Source organism: Armigeres subalbatus, chromosome 3 (genome assembly GCF_024139115.2).
Source record: "Armigeres subalbatus isolate Guangzhou_Male chromosome 3, GZ_Asu_2, whole genome shotgun sequence".
Classification (NCBI taxonomy): Eukaryota; Metazoa; Arthropoda; class Insecta; order Diptera; family Culicidae; genus Armigeres; species Armigeres subalbatus.
Window position 1 is genome coordinate 46,923,306 of NC_085141.1, and position 17,802 is coordinate 46,941,107.

General features: G+C 40.5%; 2 protein-coding genes across 2 annotated transcripts; one reads left to right on the forward strand and one right to left on the reverse strand.

The window, feature by feature from the left end:
* Positions 1–1,861: 1,861 nt before the first annotated feature.
* Positions 1,862–9,410, reverse strand: LOC134219724 (serine/threonine-protein kinase pelle-like). The gene is made up of 5 exons (XM_062698562.1): positions 8,958–9,410; positions 8,763–8,872; positions 8,082–8,674; positions 7,377–7,506; positions 1,862–2,505 (listed from the first exon to the last, which is right to left on the reverse strand). The coding sequence occupies exons 1-5, from the start codon at positions 9,132–9,134 to the stop codon at positions 1,989–1,991; spliced, it is 1,527 nt and encodes a 508-aa protein (XP_062554546.1). The 5' UTR covers positions 9,135–9,410; the 3' UTR covers positions 1,862–1,988.
* Positions 6,778–7,381, forward strand: LOC134219725 (uncharacterized). The gene is made up of 2 exons (XM_062698563.1): positions 6,778–7,098; positions 7,161–7,381. Exons 1-2 carry the CDS (start codon positions 6,817–6,819, stop codon positions 7,365–7,367), a joined length of 489 nt encoding a protein of 162 aa, XP_062554547.1. The 5' UTR covers positions 6,778–6,816; the 3' UTR covers positions 7,368–7,381.
* Positions 9,411–17,802: the final 8,392 nt, after the last annotated feature.

Here is a 17,802-nt window from a genome sequence, read left to right on the forward strand (position 1 = left end):
AAGATCCACACAGAATCTTTCGGCATGTAATAAGGCCTGCTGCCGGAAGGGAGTGGTAGCGATCTTCTTCTACATCTAGGCTAGGATTGCATTCAACTGTGAGAACGTTATAAAGCAACCTAATGCCTCGTCATCAGTTATCGCATACAGTTAGGCCAACCTTTTTTGCACCTTTACGCCTTTACTAAGATACGCTGCATTCAATTGACAGGGAAAGTTGCGGTGTCCCAGATGCCAGATATTACAAAATAAACGATGCAGTAGTTGAGAGTGGTCAGCGGGTTGAGCGGGTCAGCTAAGAGCATCTCGGCTGATATGCGATCGACCCCAGGGGCTTTGTTCGATTTCATGCTTTGGATGGCCGTTTGAATTTCTAGCAGTCATGGAGGTTCAGTATTGATCCAATGTATACGTCGGATCCTAGGCAGATCATGCCGAGGAATAGCAACTTAGCTGGTTACTTAAAAAAGCTTTTCAAAGTGCTCGCCAGTCAGTTGGATCGGTCAGTAGCTGACCATTCGAATCTTTCACAGGCATCGTGGCATTCGTCTTCGCCCCGTTTAAGGACACTCCTTACGGAATCCAAACTCACAAATGCTCGCGTTTTCAATGGCACACCACTCAATACGGAAGCAATGCCCAACTGTCGTTTTTTATTATTAGGGGTGATCGGGGCAATATGGGCCACCTAAGGAAATCGTTCCGAAAAGCGCTGAAAAGCTCAAAAAAGCATCGTTCAAATGTAGTTGACTTATACTAGAGAATGTTACCTTTCATATTTCGTCGATGAATGACGAAAAATGCGTTTGGAAATTGTTGGAATGCACTTTTGAAAATGTATTGATTTCAATGTGTGTTCCCGACTATTTGGGGCAGTATGGGCCACCCTTCCAAAACCTTTATTTAGGCGAAAAAAGTATCGTAATATAGAAGAATATGATATTCCTACAACAGTTGTGAGTATTCCATACCAAATAAAATGAAAAAATTGCACAACAGCGGACTGAACTGATTTGCCACTTTTCACCGTTTGAACAGCCACATTTCAATTGGTCAATGGTCATTCTTTCTGTTTCTATCGCAGTAATGCGCTGTTGTAATTTTTCGTAATGAATCTTACATATTTGATAATATTCTTGTATTTGAATACTGAAATTTGAACTTATTCGCATTTTAAGGCCAGATATCTTGTTCTATGCAGGTATGCCCATATTGCCCCATAGAGGCTGGTTTTGGGAAAAAAAAAGTTTGATGATAAATTCAGATTTGTATCAATATAAACATGTGTGCACAATATTCAATTTTAATATATCTTTTGATTGTGGTGTATTTTTGACCTGTATTTTAATCAGTTTTGTGTCAAAACCTTATTTATAAACTTGAAATCTTATAATAATTTTGCCTATGCAGTGCAAATTTACATTTTCAAGTATATTTTTATGTTTGAATTGAATTTTAATGCGGTTTTCACGTTGATGCATATGTGGAGCATCCTCTTAAAGATCATATAACTTTTACATGATAAAACTTGTCAATAGACTCAAAATGAGGGTGGCTCATATTGCCCCGACTGCCCTTATTTCACGCATGCTGCGTAAAGTCACTCGATATAATGTTTGGCAGAGTGAAAGCGGTTAGAGTTTCTATTATCAGAAAAAATCTTGTTAGATTTTGGCAACCTTTGAGAAAGTTCAAGATGCCGCAGTTTTGTTTTGGGTACTCAATCCACCTTAACCTTAACGCTTAAAATCTTACATGATTTCGTGATGGTCCCCAATTTTAAATTCTTATTTCACATCCAGTACTTTCGGGTAAGACGTTGTCCAACGTCAAAAGAAGAAGAAAATAAGATTTGGTCTAATGTTCTTTTGTTCTATTTCAAAGAAGTCATATTTAAAGAAATTTAGTCTTTGAATGTATAATAAAATCTGTTCAGTGATAACCCAAGCCATCCTTAACAATTAAAAAAAGCAACAATTTAGTTGTTCTTATTCGCCAAAGAACTCCACTAACGATTTATACACCTCCACCATTTCTTTCCGCCTATCCGGTTCATCTGCTGTGCAAAACAACCCCGTCTTCAACAGCATTGTACAGCTGGGTACGGTTCGGACATCGGCCGATCGCCACAGAACTGGATCCATCAGCTGGCGTATATCCGCGTTGGACTGCATCGCTGATGTAATGACGGCTTTCAGATGCTTCGGCACTCGCTTATCGTCGTACACTCGCTGCCCGGTGAAAATCTCGTACAGGACCAACCCGTAGCTGTAACTGTCCACCTTGGTGCTCAGCTGCCGCTGCGAGATGAACTCCGGTGGAATGTACGGGCGAGTACCGTACACGCGGGAGACCTTCATACTGGAATCGCTAACCGCCAGCTCTCGTGTTAGGCCAAAGTCACCGATTTTCGGTTCATTATTGCTACCTAGCAGAATATTGCCTGGTTTGATGTCTCCGTGGATTACCGGTTTCTGCGCGAAGGTGTGGAGGTATTGGAGACCCCTGAAATGTTGGGTAGATCTTGAATATTTGTGCTGTCAAATTGGATTGTCTTGAATTCTATAGTATAATAGATAACGGTTTCCAGTTATCCTTGCGAGCAAATGCTTAAGATTGCCAATCCGGAGAAGGAAAGTTTGATTTTCAGTCCGGTTTAGGATGACTTCCAATAAGAAGAAGAAGAAGGATGACTTCGGGTGGGATACATTTTCGACTCCCTGGACATAGTGTATCCATTGTACTTTGCCACATAAAATACATACTCATTAGGGTGGTTCAAAAAATCGATTTTGCTCCACACTGCCGTCGGACGCATAAATGTCACATGTTACAAACGAGAAAAATGTGAAAAACGCATTTGAAGTTTCAAAATGCATTCATCCTATTATCGCAAAATTTCGCTTTTTTATTGACTATTACGCAATAAACTATAGAAGAATATTTATATTCGTTGAGCCAGACTTAAACATTGCCAAAAATAACTATTTTTTCCACGTTTTTCCAATCAAAACCCGAATGTGACACTTATGCCGCGAAATTCACTGGCCAGGCGAAAAATGTACGCATATTTGTCACACCGTGAACTGAGAGATAGTTGTTGTTAATTTGTTTTTACATTTCGCGAGCGACAATTGTATTTCTTTGGTGTGATTTTTCCCTGTCGGTAGAAGTGGAACCGGAAATGGAATATCCAATACAGATAATCCAGTGGCACGAAATCGGAACAGGACTTCCTCGGGTTCGATTTAAAAAATGACACAGGTGATCGTTTTCCGTTTGCGGAGCCGGCAAACGTTCCATTACCGGTCCCAGAGGTTGACCAACCGGTTCTTAGCGGCAGTGGCGTAGTTTCAAGGACAAGGACATGCACTACATCTTCAACGTCCAAAGGAATCACGACTGTCTTTTCGAGATGATGGTTACAAAGTGCTAGCAGGTGAAGCAGTTTTTCTGTGCATTTACAAAAAGTTCTCTATTATTTATAAGAACTTATTTTCTAGGTTAGCAAGAGCATTATTTTCTCGTAAAGGGTGCTGGTCTTCAATGAGAGTTTTGCACCTGTTGGCCTCTACATATGAACATTCCCATTGTCTACGTGCATTTGGTCCGAGTCAGTTAATGGTCTCACAGACAACAAAATCCTTAGCTGTTTTTGCTAAGTTATGAAGGGGGAGGGAGCTTGGCAGAAGGAAGGTCGTGTGATATGTGCCATCACAAATATTGCCCTCCGCTCGCTTTCAAATCGACTTCTATAAAAACATTCTTCATGCCTGCCGTATCCTAACGGAACTATCAATTCTATACTTTCGCCTCTAATTCTATCATGAACATGTACGTCCAAGTTTGGAAGATGATATTAGCATTTCCATATCATAATATAATACCTCCTCTCTTTTTTCATGGACAACCGTCCATATAAATTCTGAAAGTAGGGAAAGACCTTGCATAATTACCAGCCACCCTTCTAAACTATCCACGTGGACTGTAGATGGCCGTAAAATCATGGTATATTTTATGAACAGTCCTCAGGACACATCACGCAGTGCTGTGTTTTTTTGCGTGATTTTTATACATATCTCTTTTTTTAGTGTGACAAATGTGCGTCCATTCATCCCAGTGTGACAAGTATGCGTTCATTTGTTCGAATGTGACAAATTGACTTCAGATTTTTTCGAGTTTTCTAGAATAAAACCTCTGTTCTGACAAAATATTTCAAAAATACGTATCAAATTATGACGTTAGACATCAAAATCTCAAAAATGTTAAAATGTAACATGTGACATTTATGCGTCCAACGGCAGTGCTCATTTGATTCTTTACCATGTTCTGAGTGTCCTCTGAAAATTTGAGCTCATTTGGATGAAAACTGATTTAGCACAAGCCGTTTCAAGTTTGCATGCAAATAAGTATGGGGAAATTTATGTTATCACTATACTGTTAATGACGTTTCCCCATTAAGCGCAGGTTAAAAGAAAACCTACATAGCTAAAAGGGATACTCAACAGCTTTCACCCAACGAAAACCGCATGTTGGTTAATCGTCCCAATAATTAGTAATCGATTTTAAGACAGGTTGCGAATCTTTAGTCATGATCGTTAAACTTCTTTGAGGGCATCACTGAAATATGCAGTGCAACATAGTAGCCTGAATTTGTGTGTGCTATCTTTCGCGCCACGAGCAGCAATGTTGCCTGTTGATGAGTTATGCAATTAGCTCCAGAAAACCACGGTATAGATTAAATTCGAATACTAATTATTGGAACGATTAATTGAGATGCGGTTTTCACTGAGTGAAAGCTGTTGAGTATTCCTTTTAGCTATGTAGGTTTTCTTTTAATATGCGCTTGATGGGTAAACGTCATCAACAGTATAATGAAAAAAATATTTTCCCCATACTACCGTGCTGTGCCCTTATTCCAATCAGCGCCTAATTCCGTTCACGCAAGACAAAATGATAAATAATAAAGAGTTTTTGTCTAAAAACAACAGAAAAATATCCTTGTATTTTTCTATGGTTATGTATGCATGAAATGAAATGAAAACCAGCGTCATTTTTAGCGAATAATAGTGAAAATTTAAACAAAATTTGTTGGTCGTCACTACGAGCGCCATTTTGACTGTTTCCATTAACCCACTTGTTAAGAACGTCTGTCATAATATTTAAGCATTTTTAAGTAAAAATTTGCCCTGGATTTCGAACACAGCAGCATAACAAAACAAAACAGGTAACATTATAGCGTATTACCAAATTGTTGCCTGTATTTTCCCGATAGAAAATGCTGAAAAGTGTAAAATATCTTGACCGGAATAAGGGTACATCTAAATCTACTCGTTCCTTATTCCGTTCATTGGGTTTGGAGGATGGATTCCGAAAATTCTGTGTTTGAGAATAAAATCTATGAGCAAGAAAAGGTACATCGTACATGAAGCCATATGAATGGTGAACATATGAAATTCTATCCCGCAAGCAGGCAGACCGAAAGGAATTCCGTTAACGACAGGTTATGGGACCTTTTTCAACTCGTGCCGGGAAAATACAGGTTTTTCAGTTATCAGTTATGATTTAATGATGATTTATAAAGTGAATGCTGGACAATGTTACGAAAGGGTTTCCGGAAAATACGGACAATTTTAAACAGCACAATCCATAATGGTGGCTTTCTGGTTTAAAAGCTTTATCCGGAAATTTCTTGGCGAATTTCTACTAAAAAAAACTGCCTTCTCTGAGCTGCTAATAAGGTTATGTTTTACCAAAATCCGTTAATACTTCGTAGAAGTAGGGTTATCCGGTACTTTAAACAACCGGAACTTTATATTCAATTTGAACGAAACAGTGGTACGAACAATTCCAAACAGAAACATTGCTTTGGAAGGTTCAGGTTAGAATTAAAGGCCTAGTATCCAGGCTCTAGTCAAAATTACGTTGAGGATAAGGTGTAAAACTCCGATAAGGAATCGTATATATCCTTTTCTGTGGTACCTAATGCAACTGGGCAGCTAGCATCAATGTTCATGTTGAATATATCTCGAATGGTAAGTGAAACAAACGAAAAAACAGTCAACTTGGCTATACCAAGGAAATATTATTCATTGTTTTTTTTTTAATTTGGAAGGAAATTACATTTTAAGCTTTTAATTTGCAATATTATAATAAATGAAAAGATGGATTTGTGAGAAAAATGATGTCTGGTATTAGCATCTCCAAGAAATCAAATGTTTTTCGGGTGATTGGAATTAGGAACACGAATGAACGGAATTAGGAACAATGCCATTTCAGATGATTGGAATTAGGACCACAGAATTGCTCAAGTTTGTTCTCACTATGCGAACCTAAGTCTATGAATGCATCCCAACATATTTTATTTTCAATTGTATATAGCAAATGATAATATGTAGCGAAATTGCAGCTTCAAAATACTAAACGGCTGTTTTTTAGAGCTTTTAGACATAGCGCATTGTCTTAGGTGAACGGAATAAGGGCACAGCACGGTAATTTGCATGCAAACCTGAAACGGCTTGTGCTAAATCAGTTTTCATCCAAATGAGCTCAAATTTTCAGAGGACACTCAGAACATGGTAAAGAATCAGATGAGCACTGTGGAGCAAAATCGATTTTTTGAACCACCCTAATACTCATGCAATGGCGGTTTGGTGCCAGTTCGCCAAAAATGCCACAACGTTTCAAATTTTCTGAATCTGGTCGTCTTTTCCTTTTCTTTTACACTTCTAACACCCCGAAATCCAAGTAACCCTACTGATAGTATAATCACAAATAGACTGTCATTTACAAAATTTGTTTTTTTTTTGTGCCAATATGACCAATACAATGGAGGAGTTATTGAAGGATTTGAACTATGATTTCAACTATTTATTGTACGAAGTTCGTAGAGCAATGCGAAATCTCAATTTCGAAAATCGACGCACAGTAGAAGCTTGGATACATAAACTGTCTACAGCTAACCAATCTTTGGAGGAGGTCCGCCTGAGAAATGATTTTTTGTTCTATCTGGGAAGGAATTGCGAGGAAGGAACTCTTTTACCTCCGTTCGACCAAACACCACCTCCTGGATATGTTTTGAATTCTACTCATTTAATGGTAATAATTAACTTATACTAGACTGTAATATATTTTTCAATCGATAACTTTGTGTTTTATAGCCAAGTTTAGGTACGGAAATGACGGCTTCCGCCAGTAGCAGACCTATATACGAGACCTACTCGGGACCCTCAACCTCGGCTCAGCAGTTACAAAATGCGGAACTACTCAAACGGTCACCGGACGGCGGTTCATTTTTGGTATCGCAACCAGTGCCCCGATGTGGGGCATTTTGCTACATTGCCGTTGTCAGTAAACAACCGAAATAGTACACTTACCTGGCGGTCCCTTTTGCTACCTTGATGCGATCTTCGATCGTCAACACCGGAATAGCGCTGCTTTTGGGGAACAATTTCACATCCAACGATCCACCGGGCATATATTGGTACACTAGACAAGGCTCACCATCTGAAATTTTAGATATTGAAAATATATTAAATTATTTGTGTAATTTTTTAAGAAGCATTGCCATATAAATTTAGACAACAATAACTTTTTGGATGATTCTACTGAAAAATTGGCGAACTATGTTCAACCTAAATGATTTTTAATTTCTTCTGAAATAGTACCGTGCACGCACCATACTTTGCGCAGTTAAGGAAATACAAAATTGAATAAACTCGTACAACTTACAGAAAGTAGCTATCTGCCTGAAATAATTTCCATGCTGTAGTATTATTATTATATTATTGTTTGAGAACTAAATTTGGTACAAAAATTTAAAATAAATAGTAAATTGAACTTCAAAGCAGACCCCTTATTATATGCCTAACTGTGCGCACATAACTTGTACTCTCTATCTTTCATTTAAGTTTTTAGATGCAGTACTCAAACTATGGACTGAATAACCCGTTATTAAAAATATCGACATTATAAAATATTGTATGACATAGCCTAACATCAGTATATCTACGTACATTCTATTAAATGTATATTTGATTGCAAATTGTTGGCAGGCTGTTTGCTTTGTCATCAGTACTTACAATCCAAACTGTATCCTAATAGCGAGACAACATTGTCGTGTCGACATGCGTTCAAGTACTTCAATTCGTTCAGACTCTGCCGCAGTTCAGTCCGCGCCGATTCCGTAGTGATGCCTTTGATTTTCTTGATCGCTACATAAGTTTGCTTAAAATAGCCTTTGTAAACTACACCGAAGCCCCCTTTGCCAAGTTCGTTGCTCGTGTGCCAATTCTTGGTCGCTTCCCGCAGTTCATCGCCGCTAAACTGCGGCAGCCCGCCCACTGCGGCCGCGATTTGATCCGACGGGGAACGTCTGATGCCGGGGTAAAGAAGTCCGGGGAATGGCACTGGTGCTGCCGCAGGAACTGGGGGTGCGTCAACTACCATAATGGCCGGAGCAGCAGGCGGTGACACCTTTTGTGCGAAATCGGCCTTCTGTTGGGCACTCTCCGAGTTTCCATCGGTCGTGCATTCCTGAATTGGATTTCCGTTCGTCGCTGGAGGGCCGTTCATCACTTTGCACGAATCGCTCGCTACGGGTTTCTTCATTAGGATGTGATACTTTGGTTCTACGAACCGTTTAATTACCTCCATGGCAGGTAAGATGCTTTCTCTAGAACATTAATAATTGATTGAACAACTTGTGCTGGTTTGAAGTACATATAACAAATCAGTAATAAGTTACAAAGTGTATATATTACCTGCAGAGGACAACAAACAGTTCCACAATCGTGTGGTTCAAATTGCCCCATTTTACAAGCAGCTGATCGGCAGCGGATTGGCCCGTTTGGCAGCAACACCGTCTAATGCTCTTGAATACAAGATTTAATTAAAAACTGGAAATTCGACGCATGACACGTTACTGGGAAATACCCATCATTTGGAAATCCACCTACCTCAACATCGTCTGCACTGTAGCCCATTTGTCGCAGCGCCAATCCGACCCATTTAGCATCCTGGTCTAGAAGGTTTGCCAAGCGTTTCCTCTCCATCAGCGGAATATCGTAAATAAATTTGAAATTGCTAGTGAAGGTCCCCGGACTTTCTCTGGTTTGGGGATGATTAGTTGACATTGCCCTATGAGTGCTTTCTGGCAAAGAATTAGTTTGTTCCACTATTGGATAGATATTTATCACAGTTTATCACGACAGTTGACCAATAAAAAAAATGTAACCAAACTATCATATGTATTATGAAAAACACTAACGACCAGATACCTATTAGCAAACTAGAAACCAATAGAGGTAGTTCTTTAATATTTGCTTCTGACTACTTTCACGTAGGTACATATATAGATTTGTTTATAGACGAGGAATAACACAGTGCTTACAATCTCTTACAATACAGTCACTCCAATGCATAGGTTGAACGGTGGAACTGAAGCTTGAGAGCGTGATTGAGAAATAATTGAGGGTTTACACGATAAAACAAAATAGACTAATCCGTGCATGGTTGAAAAAGAAGAAAATGGATGGTGTCCTTTTACGGATACACATGATATGGCATAGAAAGATTACTTCGTAATACTTCTTAATTTTTTCTTTTTTTTTAAACAAATTGTATTCTAAGATTCATTTTTTAATATTTTTTCTACTCTATTCCTCATGTGTTAACAGCATCTTTGGTCTTATTCTTTTTTCATAATACTGAACAATCCTTACTCCTAATTTAACACATACAATTTTTTGAACGTTTTTTTTTGTCTTAAAGAGAAAAGTTAAAAATAAAACTTCTTATGCTGTACTATGTGTATCTCTAGAAAACAACACTTACAGACAATGCAGGTAATAAACAAGCGTATTGAAAATCTTGTCTAATGCTCTGGAATAATGTTTTGACTAATAACTTAAAAATAAAAAAATGGTAACAGTTATTAGTTTTAATAAATCTTGGTATCAGTCTTTGAGTGACAATCTCTTGACACCATCAATAGGCCTAGGAAATGATATTGGGTCATCGATTTTACCGACAGCCTGGCGATCTAATAACGAAATCGCTTAAATAACTTTTCTTATAATTTAGGTTTCAATTTAATACTTTCATATGGGTTACTAATTTAAGTGTGTATGCAACGTTTTCTTATACCGTACTGGTCCTGGTACGCGAGAAAGCACTCTCCTGCGCTCACGCTCTCATCGAAGTGCCATGCCGTCACTCTGGACCTGTCAATGGTATTATCTTTGCATCTATTCTCAACATTTTGTGGCTCGTTGGCATATCTGCTAACTCTATCCGATAACGTACTACCCGACATATTTTACTGTTGATTTACATTAATTGTTGCCGAGAGATTTTGGAGCTTGTGGTTGAGAACTGAACTTTTTTCAGCAGATTAAAATACGTTGATTTGTCTGATCAGCTAAAGCTAAAGATAATGTATTACCAAACAATTCATAACAATTCTAGTTGTAATTCTTACATTTTTTTCAGTGCATCCATAAGTACTCTTACTCCAACTCCTACTCGGCAAACTTGGTTGGCATCGGCTAGCGCCGGATCCAGTGTTTAACGAATTCTTACTATTTTAATAGAACAATTTCCACGATCCCGATGGCACAGCTAATCTTTTGGTTATCACTACATACCAGGTTCACTGTGCTCATTATTGCACTACTCATATTCATACTTTCTATACAATGTAACGTACAAATCGTAACCTCTTAGAGCGTTCCTATTATTGAATTAAACCTAGCGAAATTATATCGCAACATTAATGTTCATTCATACAGCAAGTAATGTTTTCTGTCAGTGATCATGGTATGATGTTGACAAACATATTTTGATTTTGACATCAAATTGAAATCATAATTAGTTTTCAAATATGAATCATCATGGTTGATTACATATTTTGATCTCAATTGTATGATATGACATCAAAGTGTGTACTTATTTCGTTATCGGAACCAACATCAAAATTAGTTTTCGATTTGATCTCACCGATAGCAGGAAAAGTTTTCTATTTGATGTCACAGTAAGAATTTTCTGCTATACGTTTTGTTATTGGTCGTTTTAACGGTTAACAAAAAGATATCAAATTAGGTAATCATAACTGGCGATTTGTCTTATAATTATCTTTCGAAAGGCTTGTTAGAACTAGATTATGAACACTTATGAAATTTCACTAAAGAAATAAAGTAATCACATGTTTAATTGCATTTTTTTTGCATTTGTATACACGATGATATTTTTATGCCAAGAGAAGTTGAGAAGATTTTCAACCAGAAAATGTCCTAGACCGGACCAAGACTCGAAGCCATTCCGTGCCGATAGTTCGAACGAGCCAGACGTGTGTGCTGTGTCTCATCGCGGATTGTGTTCGGTAGTGAAAAGGCTATTGTGTGGTGCTCTTACCTACGGATCCAAGGCGATCGCTGTCGGCGAGTGAAGTAGCTGCTTCTGGCGACGCCAGTGAAGCAGGCTATTGTTACTGCTGCTACCTACAGCAGCAGGGGCAGATAAGTGGCAAAACTTTTTATTGTTCTCCCTTCTGTTTGATACAGAGTGGGACTGCTTAGAATTAATCAAATTAGTTTTTTTAAGTTTTTTTTTCTAATTTGCTATTAGTTTTAAGTTAGTATAAGCAAAATTATCCTTCCACCTTGCGGGGTGAGAATGGAGGCCGAGACAGGAGAAGGCAATGTGCCTGCTAAAGATGGAGGGCGCACTCGATTGTACCATGCGGCTTCGCCTGGGCCTTGGGTTGTTTACTTTCGGCAGAAAGTAAAAAGTATAGATAGTAGAATCTATAGATGAGCGAAAGCATGGCTGAGTCGATTTTTTTGCCCGTGCACACGCGCATATGACGTCACAGCCCTTAACGTTTCCATTGAAATAGTGACGTCATGCTCGTTTGGAGACACGTTTGACAGTTCGTTTGGAGACAGAGGATTTATCTTCGCTCATCTATATATTCCACTATCTATAGTAAAAAGTCTAGATTTTCTCGGCATTAAACGAGATTTGACGCGTCGTTTTCCGAAGCTTGATTTTAGCCAGATCAACAGGAACAAACTACGCATCACCGCACCTACATACCAGGTGGCGAATGAAATTGCTGGCGACAGGGCGTACAATGTTGAATATATGGTTTATGTCCCCTCGCGGGAGGTCGAAATTGAAGGTGTGATAAACGCAGCGAGCCTGACTTGCAAGGATGTACTTGCGGGAAAAGGCCGCCTAAAGAATGCAATGGAGTCTACCGTGGATATTCTGGACTGCAAGGAATTGCATTCAGCAGCCACGGTAGATGGAAAAAAGGTATATTCCAAGTCAGGTTAGCTTCGGGTGACGTTCACCGGTTCGATGCTCCCAAAATATGTTGATATTGAAAACATGCTATTTCCGGTGCGTCTTTTTGTGCCAAGGGTATTTAATTGTACCAATTGCAAACAACTTGGTCACACTGCCGAGTTTTGTGACAACAAACCACGTTGTGGCAAATGTTCTGAAAGGCATCGGGAGGAGTCCTGCCAGCAACAGGCAACAAAATGTGCTTATTGTGGTTTGAATCCTCCTCATGGTTTGCAGGAATGCCCGGTGTACAAAAAGAGCACCCAAAAAGTGAAGCGCTCGTTGGTACAGCGCTCCAAGCAGTCGTATGCGGAAATGGTTAAGTCGCAAGACACATCCGCCACAGCCACTGCATCGACTGCTATTTCAGCCACCGTTCGTGTAAGTGATTATTATGATTCCATATCCATTGATGAATTGGACTCTGACGCAGCCGATATGGATGATCCTGCGGAGGTACACGTGCCCGAAAAGAGGAAGCAACCGTCTTCCCCGGGATCGCGCCGCAAGAGAACAAAAATCATCCATAAAAGCTTGGCAAAATCTGAAGGTAATGGGGGTTTATTTAAAATCCCGAAGCAACCTGTCCCTACTGCTTCTTTTGATCCTAGTTGCAGTAAGGCATTCCCGCCATTGCCAAAATCCGATGTTTCGACATCCGGCTAGGAGAATCAACGAAAGAAAAAAAGTAATTCGCACTTCTAGTAAAAGTATTCCGTCCAAGCGAGGATTGATCTCCTTTAAGGACCTTGTGGACCGTTTTTTGAATTTATTCAATATTCCGAATTCATTGAGGCCTATCATTGACCTTTTTATACCAACAGTGGAAAGTTATCTGAAGCAATTGACTGTTTCATGGCCCCTTCTTGCAGAAATTGTATCTTTCGATGGATAATACGGCCATACAAGATACAATCACTGTGCTGCAGTGGAACTGTCATAGTCTGAAAAACAAATTAGACGTGTTCAAGTTTTTGATTCGCAATTCCGATTGCGATATATTTGCACTCTGTGAAACATGGCTTTCTTCTGAAGATGAAATCAACTTCCACGATTTTAATATTATTCGCCAAGATCGGAATGATCATTATGGTGGCGTTCTTTTGGGGATCAAAAAATGCTACTCCTTCTACAGAATTCCCATTCCGACTGTTCCCGGCTTAGAAATCGTCGCATGCCAAGTAAATGTGAAGAATAAAGATCTTTGCATAGCTTCAGTGTACATTCCTCCAAATGCCTCTATTAATCGTCGACATTTTTGGAGCGCAGTCTCCTCCTATCATCTCCAGTATTGATATTGGGTGATATGAACGCACATGGTATTGGATGGGGCGAAACGTATGACGATTATAGAGCGCCTATTTTCTATGATTTGTGTGACGATTTCAATTTGAATATTTTGAACACTGGTGAAGTAACTCGAATAGGACCAAATGGCCAACAAAGCCGTATTGATCTGTCTTTATGTTCAAATTCACTATCATTAGATTGCACGTGGAAGGTAATTCAAGATCCCCATGGTAGTGACCATATGCCGATAGTCACCACAATTAAGAGTGGCTATCAACAATCTGAGCCAGTTAATGTTCCTTTCGATTTCACGAAGAACATTGACTGGCAAACATTTGCATCGGTGGTATTGGTATTGACTCAACTGATACTCTTCCACCTTTGGATGAATATCGATTCCTTATTGAGTTGATTCAAAAAAGCGCACTAGAAGCTCAGAAACGACGCGTTCCAAGTACATCTGTCATCAGAAGACCAGCCACTCCTGGATGGGATGAAGAATGTACTAAGTTGTATTCTGAGAAATCTGATGCCTTCAAGGCCTTCCGTAAACACGGAAGGTCAGAGCTTTTGAAGAGTATTTGAGGCTCGAAAGAAAACTCAAAAATCTTCTCAAGGCAAAAAAACGTAGCTACTGGCGACGTTTTGTCGAGGGACTATCACGAGAAACCTCAATGACAACACTTTGGAAAACGGCTCGTAACATGCGGAACCGCATTTCCAACAATGAGAGTGAAGAATACTCCAATCGATGGATATTCAACTTCGCAAAAAAGGTCTGCCCAGATTCCGTACCAGCAGAACCGCTATTTCGAGAATCAGTCACTGATCCCGGTTCTTTGGGTGGACCATTCACAATGCTGGAACTTTCTATGTCTCTTCTTTCATCGAATAACTCTGCTCCGGGATGCGATAACATCAAATTCAATCTTCTTAAAAACCTCCCAGATATCGCAAAAGACGATTACTTGACCTGTACAACTGTTTCATGGAGTACAACATTGTGCCACCTGAATGGCGACAGGTCAAAGTAATAGCTATTCAAAAGCCTGGAAACCAGCGTCTAATCACAATTCATACCGACCGATTGCCATGCTATCATGCATGAGAAAGTTATTGGAAAAAATGATCCTTTCAAGAGGCGACCATTGGGTCGAACAAAATGCATTACTCTCAAATACTCAGTTTGGATTTCGAAAAGGGAAAGGAACAAACGATTGTCTAGCGTTGCTCTCTTCAGATATTCAGCTGGCCTTTGCGCACAAGGAGCAATTGGCTTCAGTATTCTTGGATATTAAGGGCGCTTTTGATTCAGTTTCCATAGAAGTACTGTCAGGACATAATTCTACCGGCTCCGGATCTCCAGGAAATCCAGGAGGAGATTGGCCGGCTGAAGAACAACAAAGCCCCCGGGGTTGACCAACTACCAGGAGAGCTATTTAAACACGGTGGTGAGGTACTGGCTAGAGGGCCGCACTGGGTCATTACCAAGATTTGGGAGGAGGAAGTTTTGCCGCAGGAGTGGATGGAAAGTGTCGTGTGTCCCATTTACAAAAGGGCGATAAGCTGGATTGTAGCAACTACCGCGCAATCACATTGCTGAACGCCGCCTTCAAGGTACTCTTCCAAATTTTATGCCGTCGACTAGCACCAAATGCAAGGGAGTTCGTGGGACAGTACCAGGCGGGTTTTATGGGCGAACGCTCCACCACAGACCAGGTGTTCGCAATTCGCCAAGTACTGGCGCGAATACAACGTGCCCACACATCATCTATTCATCGACTTCAAAGCCGCATATGATACAATCGATCGGGACCAGCTATGGCAGCTAATGCACGAACACGGTTTTCCGGATAAACTGACACGGTTGATCAAAGCGACGATGGATCGGGTGATGTGCGTAGTTCGAGTTTCAGGGCATTCTCGAGTCCCTTCGAAACCCGCAGAGGGTTACGGCAAGGTGATGGTCTTTCGTGTTTGCTATTCAACATCGCTTTGGAAGGGGTAATACGAAGAGCAGGGATTAACACGAGTGGTACAATTTTCAATAAGTCCGTTCAGCTATTTGGTTTCGCTGACGACATAGATATTATGGCACGTAACTTTGAGAAGATGGAGGAAGCCTACATCAGACTGAAGAGGGAAGCTAAGCGGATCGGACTAGTCATCAACACGTCGAAGACGAAGTACATGATAGGCAGAGGTTCAAGAGAAGACAATGTGAGCCACCCACCGCGAGTTTGCATCGGTGGTGACGAAATCGAGGTGGTAGAAGAATTTGTGTACTTGGGCTCACTGGTGACTGCCGAAAATGACACCAGCAGAGAAATTCGGAGACGCATAGTGGCTGGAAATCGTACGTACTTTGGACTCCGCAAGACGCTCCGATCGAATAGAGTTCGCCGCCGTACCAAACTGACAATCTACAAAACGCTAATTAGACCGGTAGTCCTCTACGGACACGAGACCTGGACGATGCTCGTGGAGGACCAACGCGCACTTGGAGTTTTCGAAAGGAAAGTGCTGCGTACCATCTATGGTGGGGTGCAGATGGCGGACGGTACGTGGAGGAGGCGAATGAACCACGAATTGCATCAGCTATTGGGAGAACCATCCATCGTTCACACCGCGAAAATCGGACGACTGCGGTGGGCCGGGCATGTAACTATTATGTCGGACAATAACCTGGTTAAAATGGTTCTCGACAACGATTCGATGGGCAGAAGGCGAGGTGCGCAGCAGGCAAGGTAGATCGATCAGGTGGAAAATGATTTACGGACCCTCCGAAGACTACGTGGTTGGCGGCGTGTAGCCATGGACCGAGCCGAATGGAGAAGACTCTTATATACCGCACAGGCCACTTCGGCCTTAGTCTGAATAAATAATAATAATAAGAAGTACTGTCAGACAATCTGCACAGTAGTGGATTACCCGTTATTTTGAACAATTTCTTGTATAATTTGTTGTCAGAAAAACAAATGAACTTCACACTCGGCACTCTGACAACTTCCAGAAATAGCTACATGGGCCTTCCCCAAGGATCATGTTTAAGTCCCTTGCTTTATAATTTCTATGTTAAAGATATTGACAATTGTTTGGAAGGACAATGCACGCTCAGACAACTTGCAGATGATGCCGTGGTCTCTCTAAGAGGTCCATGTGCAGCTGTCTTGCAAGGACCATTGCAAAATACCCTAGATAATCTGACTGTTTGGGCCAGACATCTAGGGATCGAGTTTTCACCGCAAAAAACTCAGTTGGTTGTGTTTACTAGGAAGCGGTACCCAGCTCAACTGACACTAAAACTGTTGAATGATGACATCAACCAATCTTTATCTTCTAAATACCTTGGGGTCGTGTTTGATTCTAAATGCACATGGAAACTCCATTTTGAGTATTTGATACAAAAATGCCGGAAAAGGATCCATTTTCTACGTTCTATCTCCGGAACCTGGTGGAGTGCTCACCCGGAAGACCTCATCAAACTCTATAGAACGACTATTCTCTCTGTTTTAGAGTATGGCTCTTTCTGCTTCCTCTCAGCAGCTGATTGCCACCTGATCAAATTGGAACGAATTCAGTATCGTTGTTTGCGTATTGCCCTTGGCTGCATGCATTCAACGCATAACATGAGCCTGGAGGTGCTTGCTGGAGTCACTCCTTTAAAGCACCGTTACTGGGAGCTCTCACTTAGAATACTCGTCAAATGTGGAACAAGTAACACACTTGTCTTAGATAACTTCGATAAAATGCTTGAACTGACTTGTCGTTCAAGATTCCTTAGAGTCTATCTCAACTACATTTCTTCAGATCTTTGTCTTCCGTGTTATAATCCACCTCGAGTTCACTTCACCAACGACAGTTCCTCAATTGAATACGATCTGTCCATGAAATACGCTATTCAAGGAATACCAGATCATCTTCGACAACTATCTATTCCCTCCCTTTTTTCAGAAGAATATGAACATGTCAATTGCATCAACAGATATTTCACTGATGGTTCTCGCATTAACGGATCCACTGGCTTCGGTGTTTTCAATGTAACTTCAACCACCTTCCGGCAACTTCAGGAACCGTGTTCGGTTTATGTTGCTGAGCTGGCAGCAATTAACTTCGCTTTGGGGATAATTTCCAATCAGCCCGTAGACCATTATTTCATCT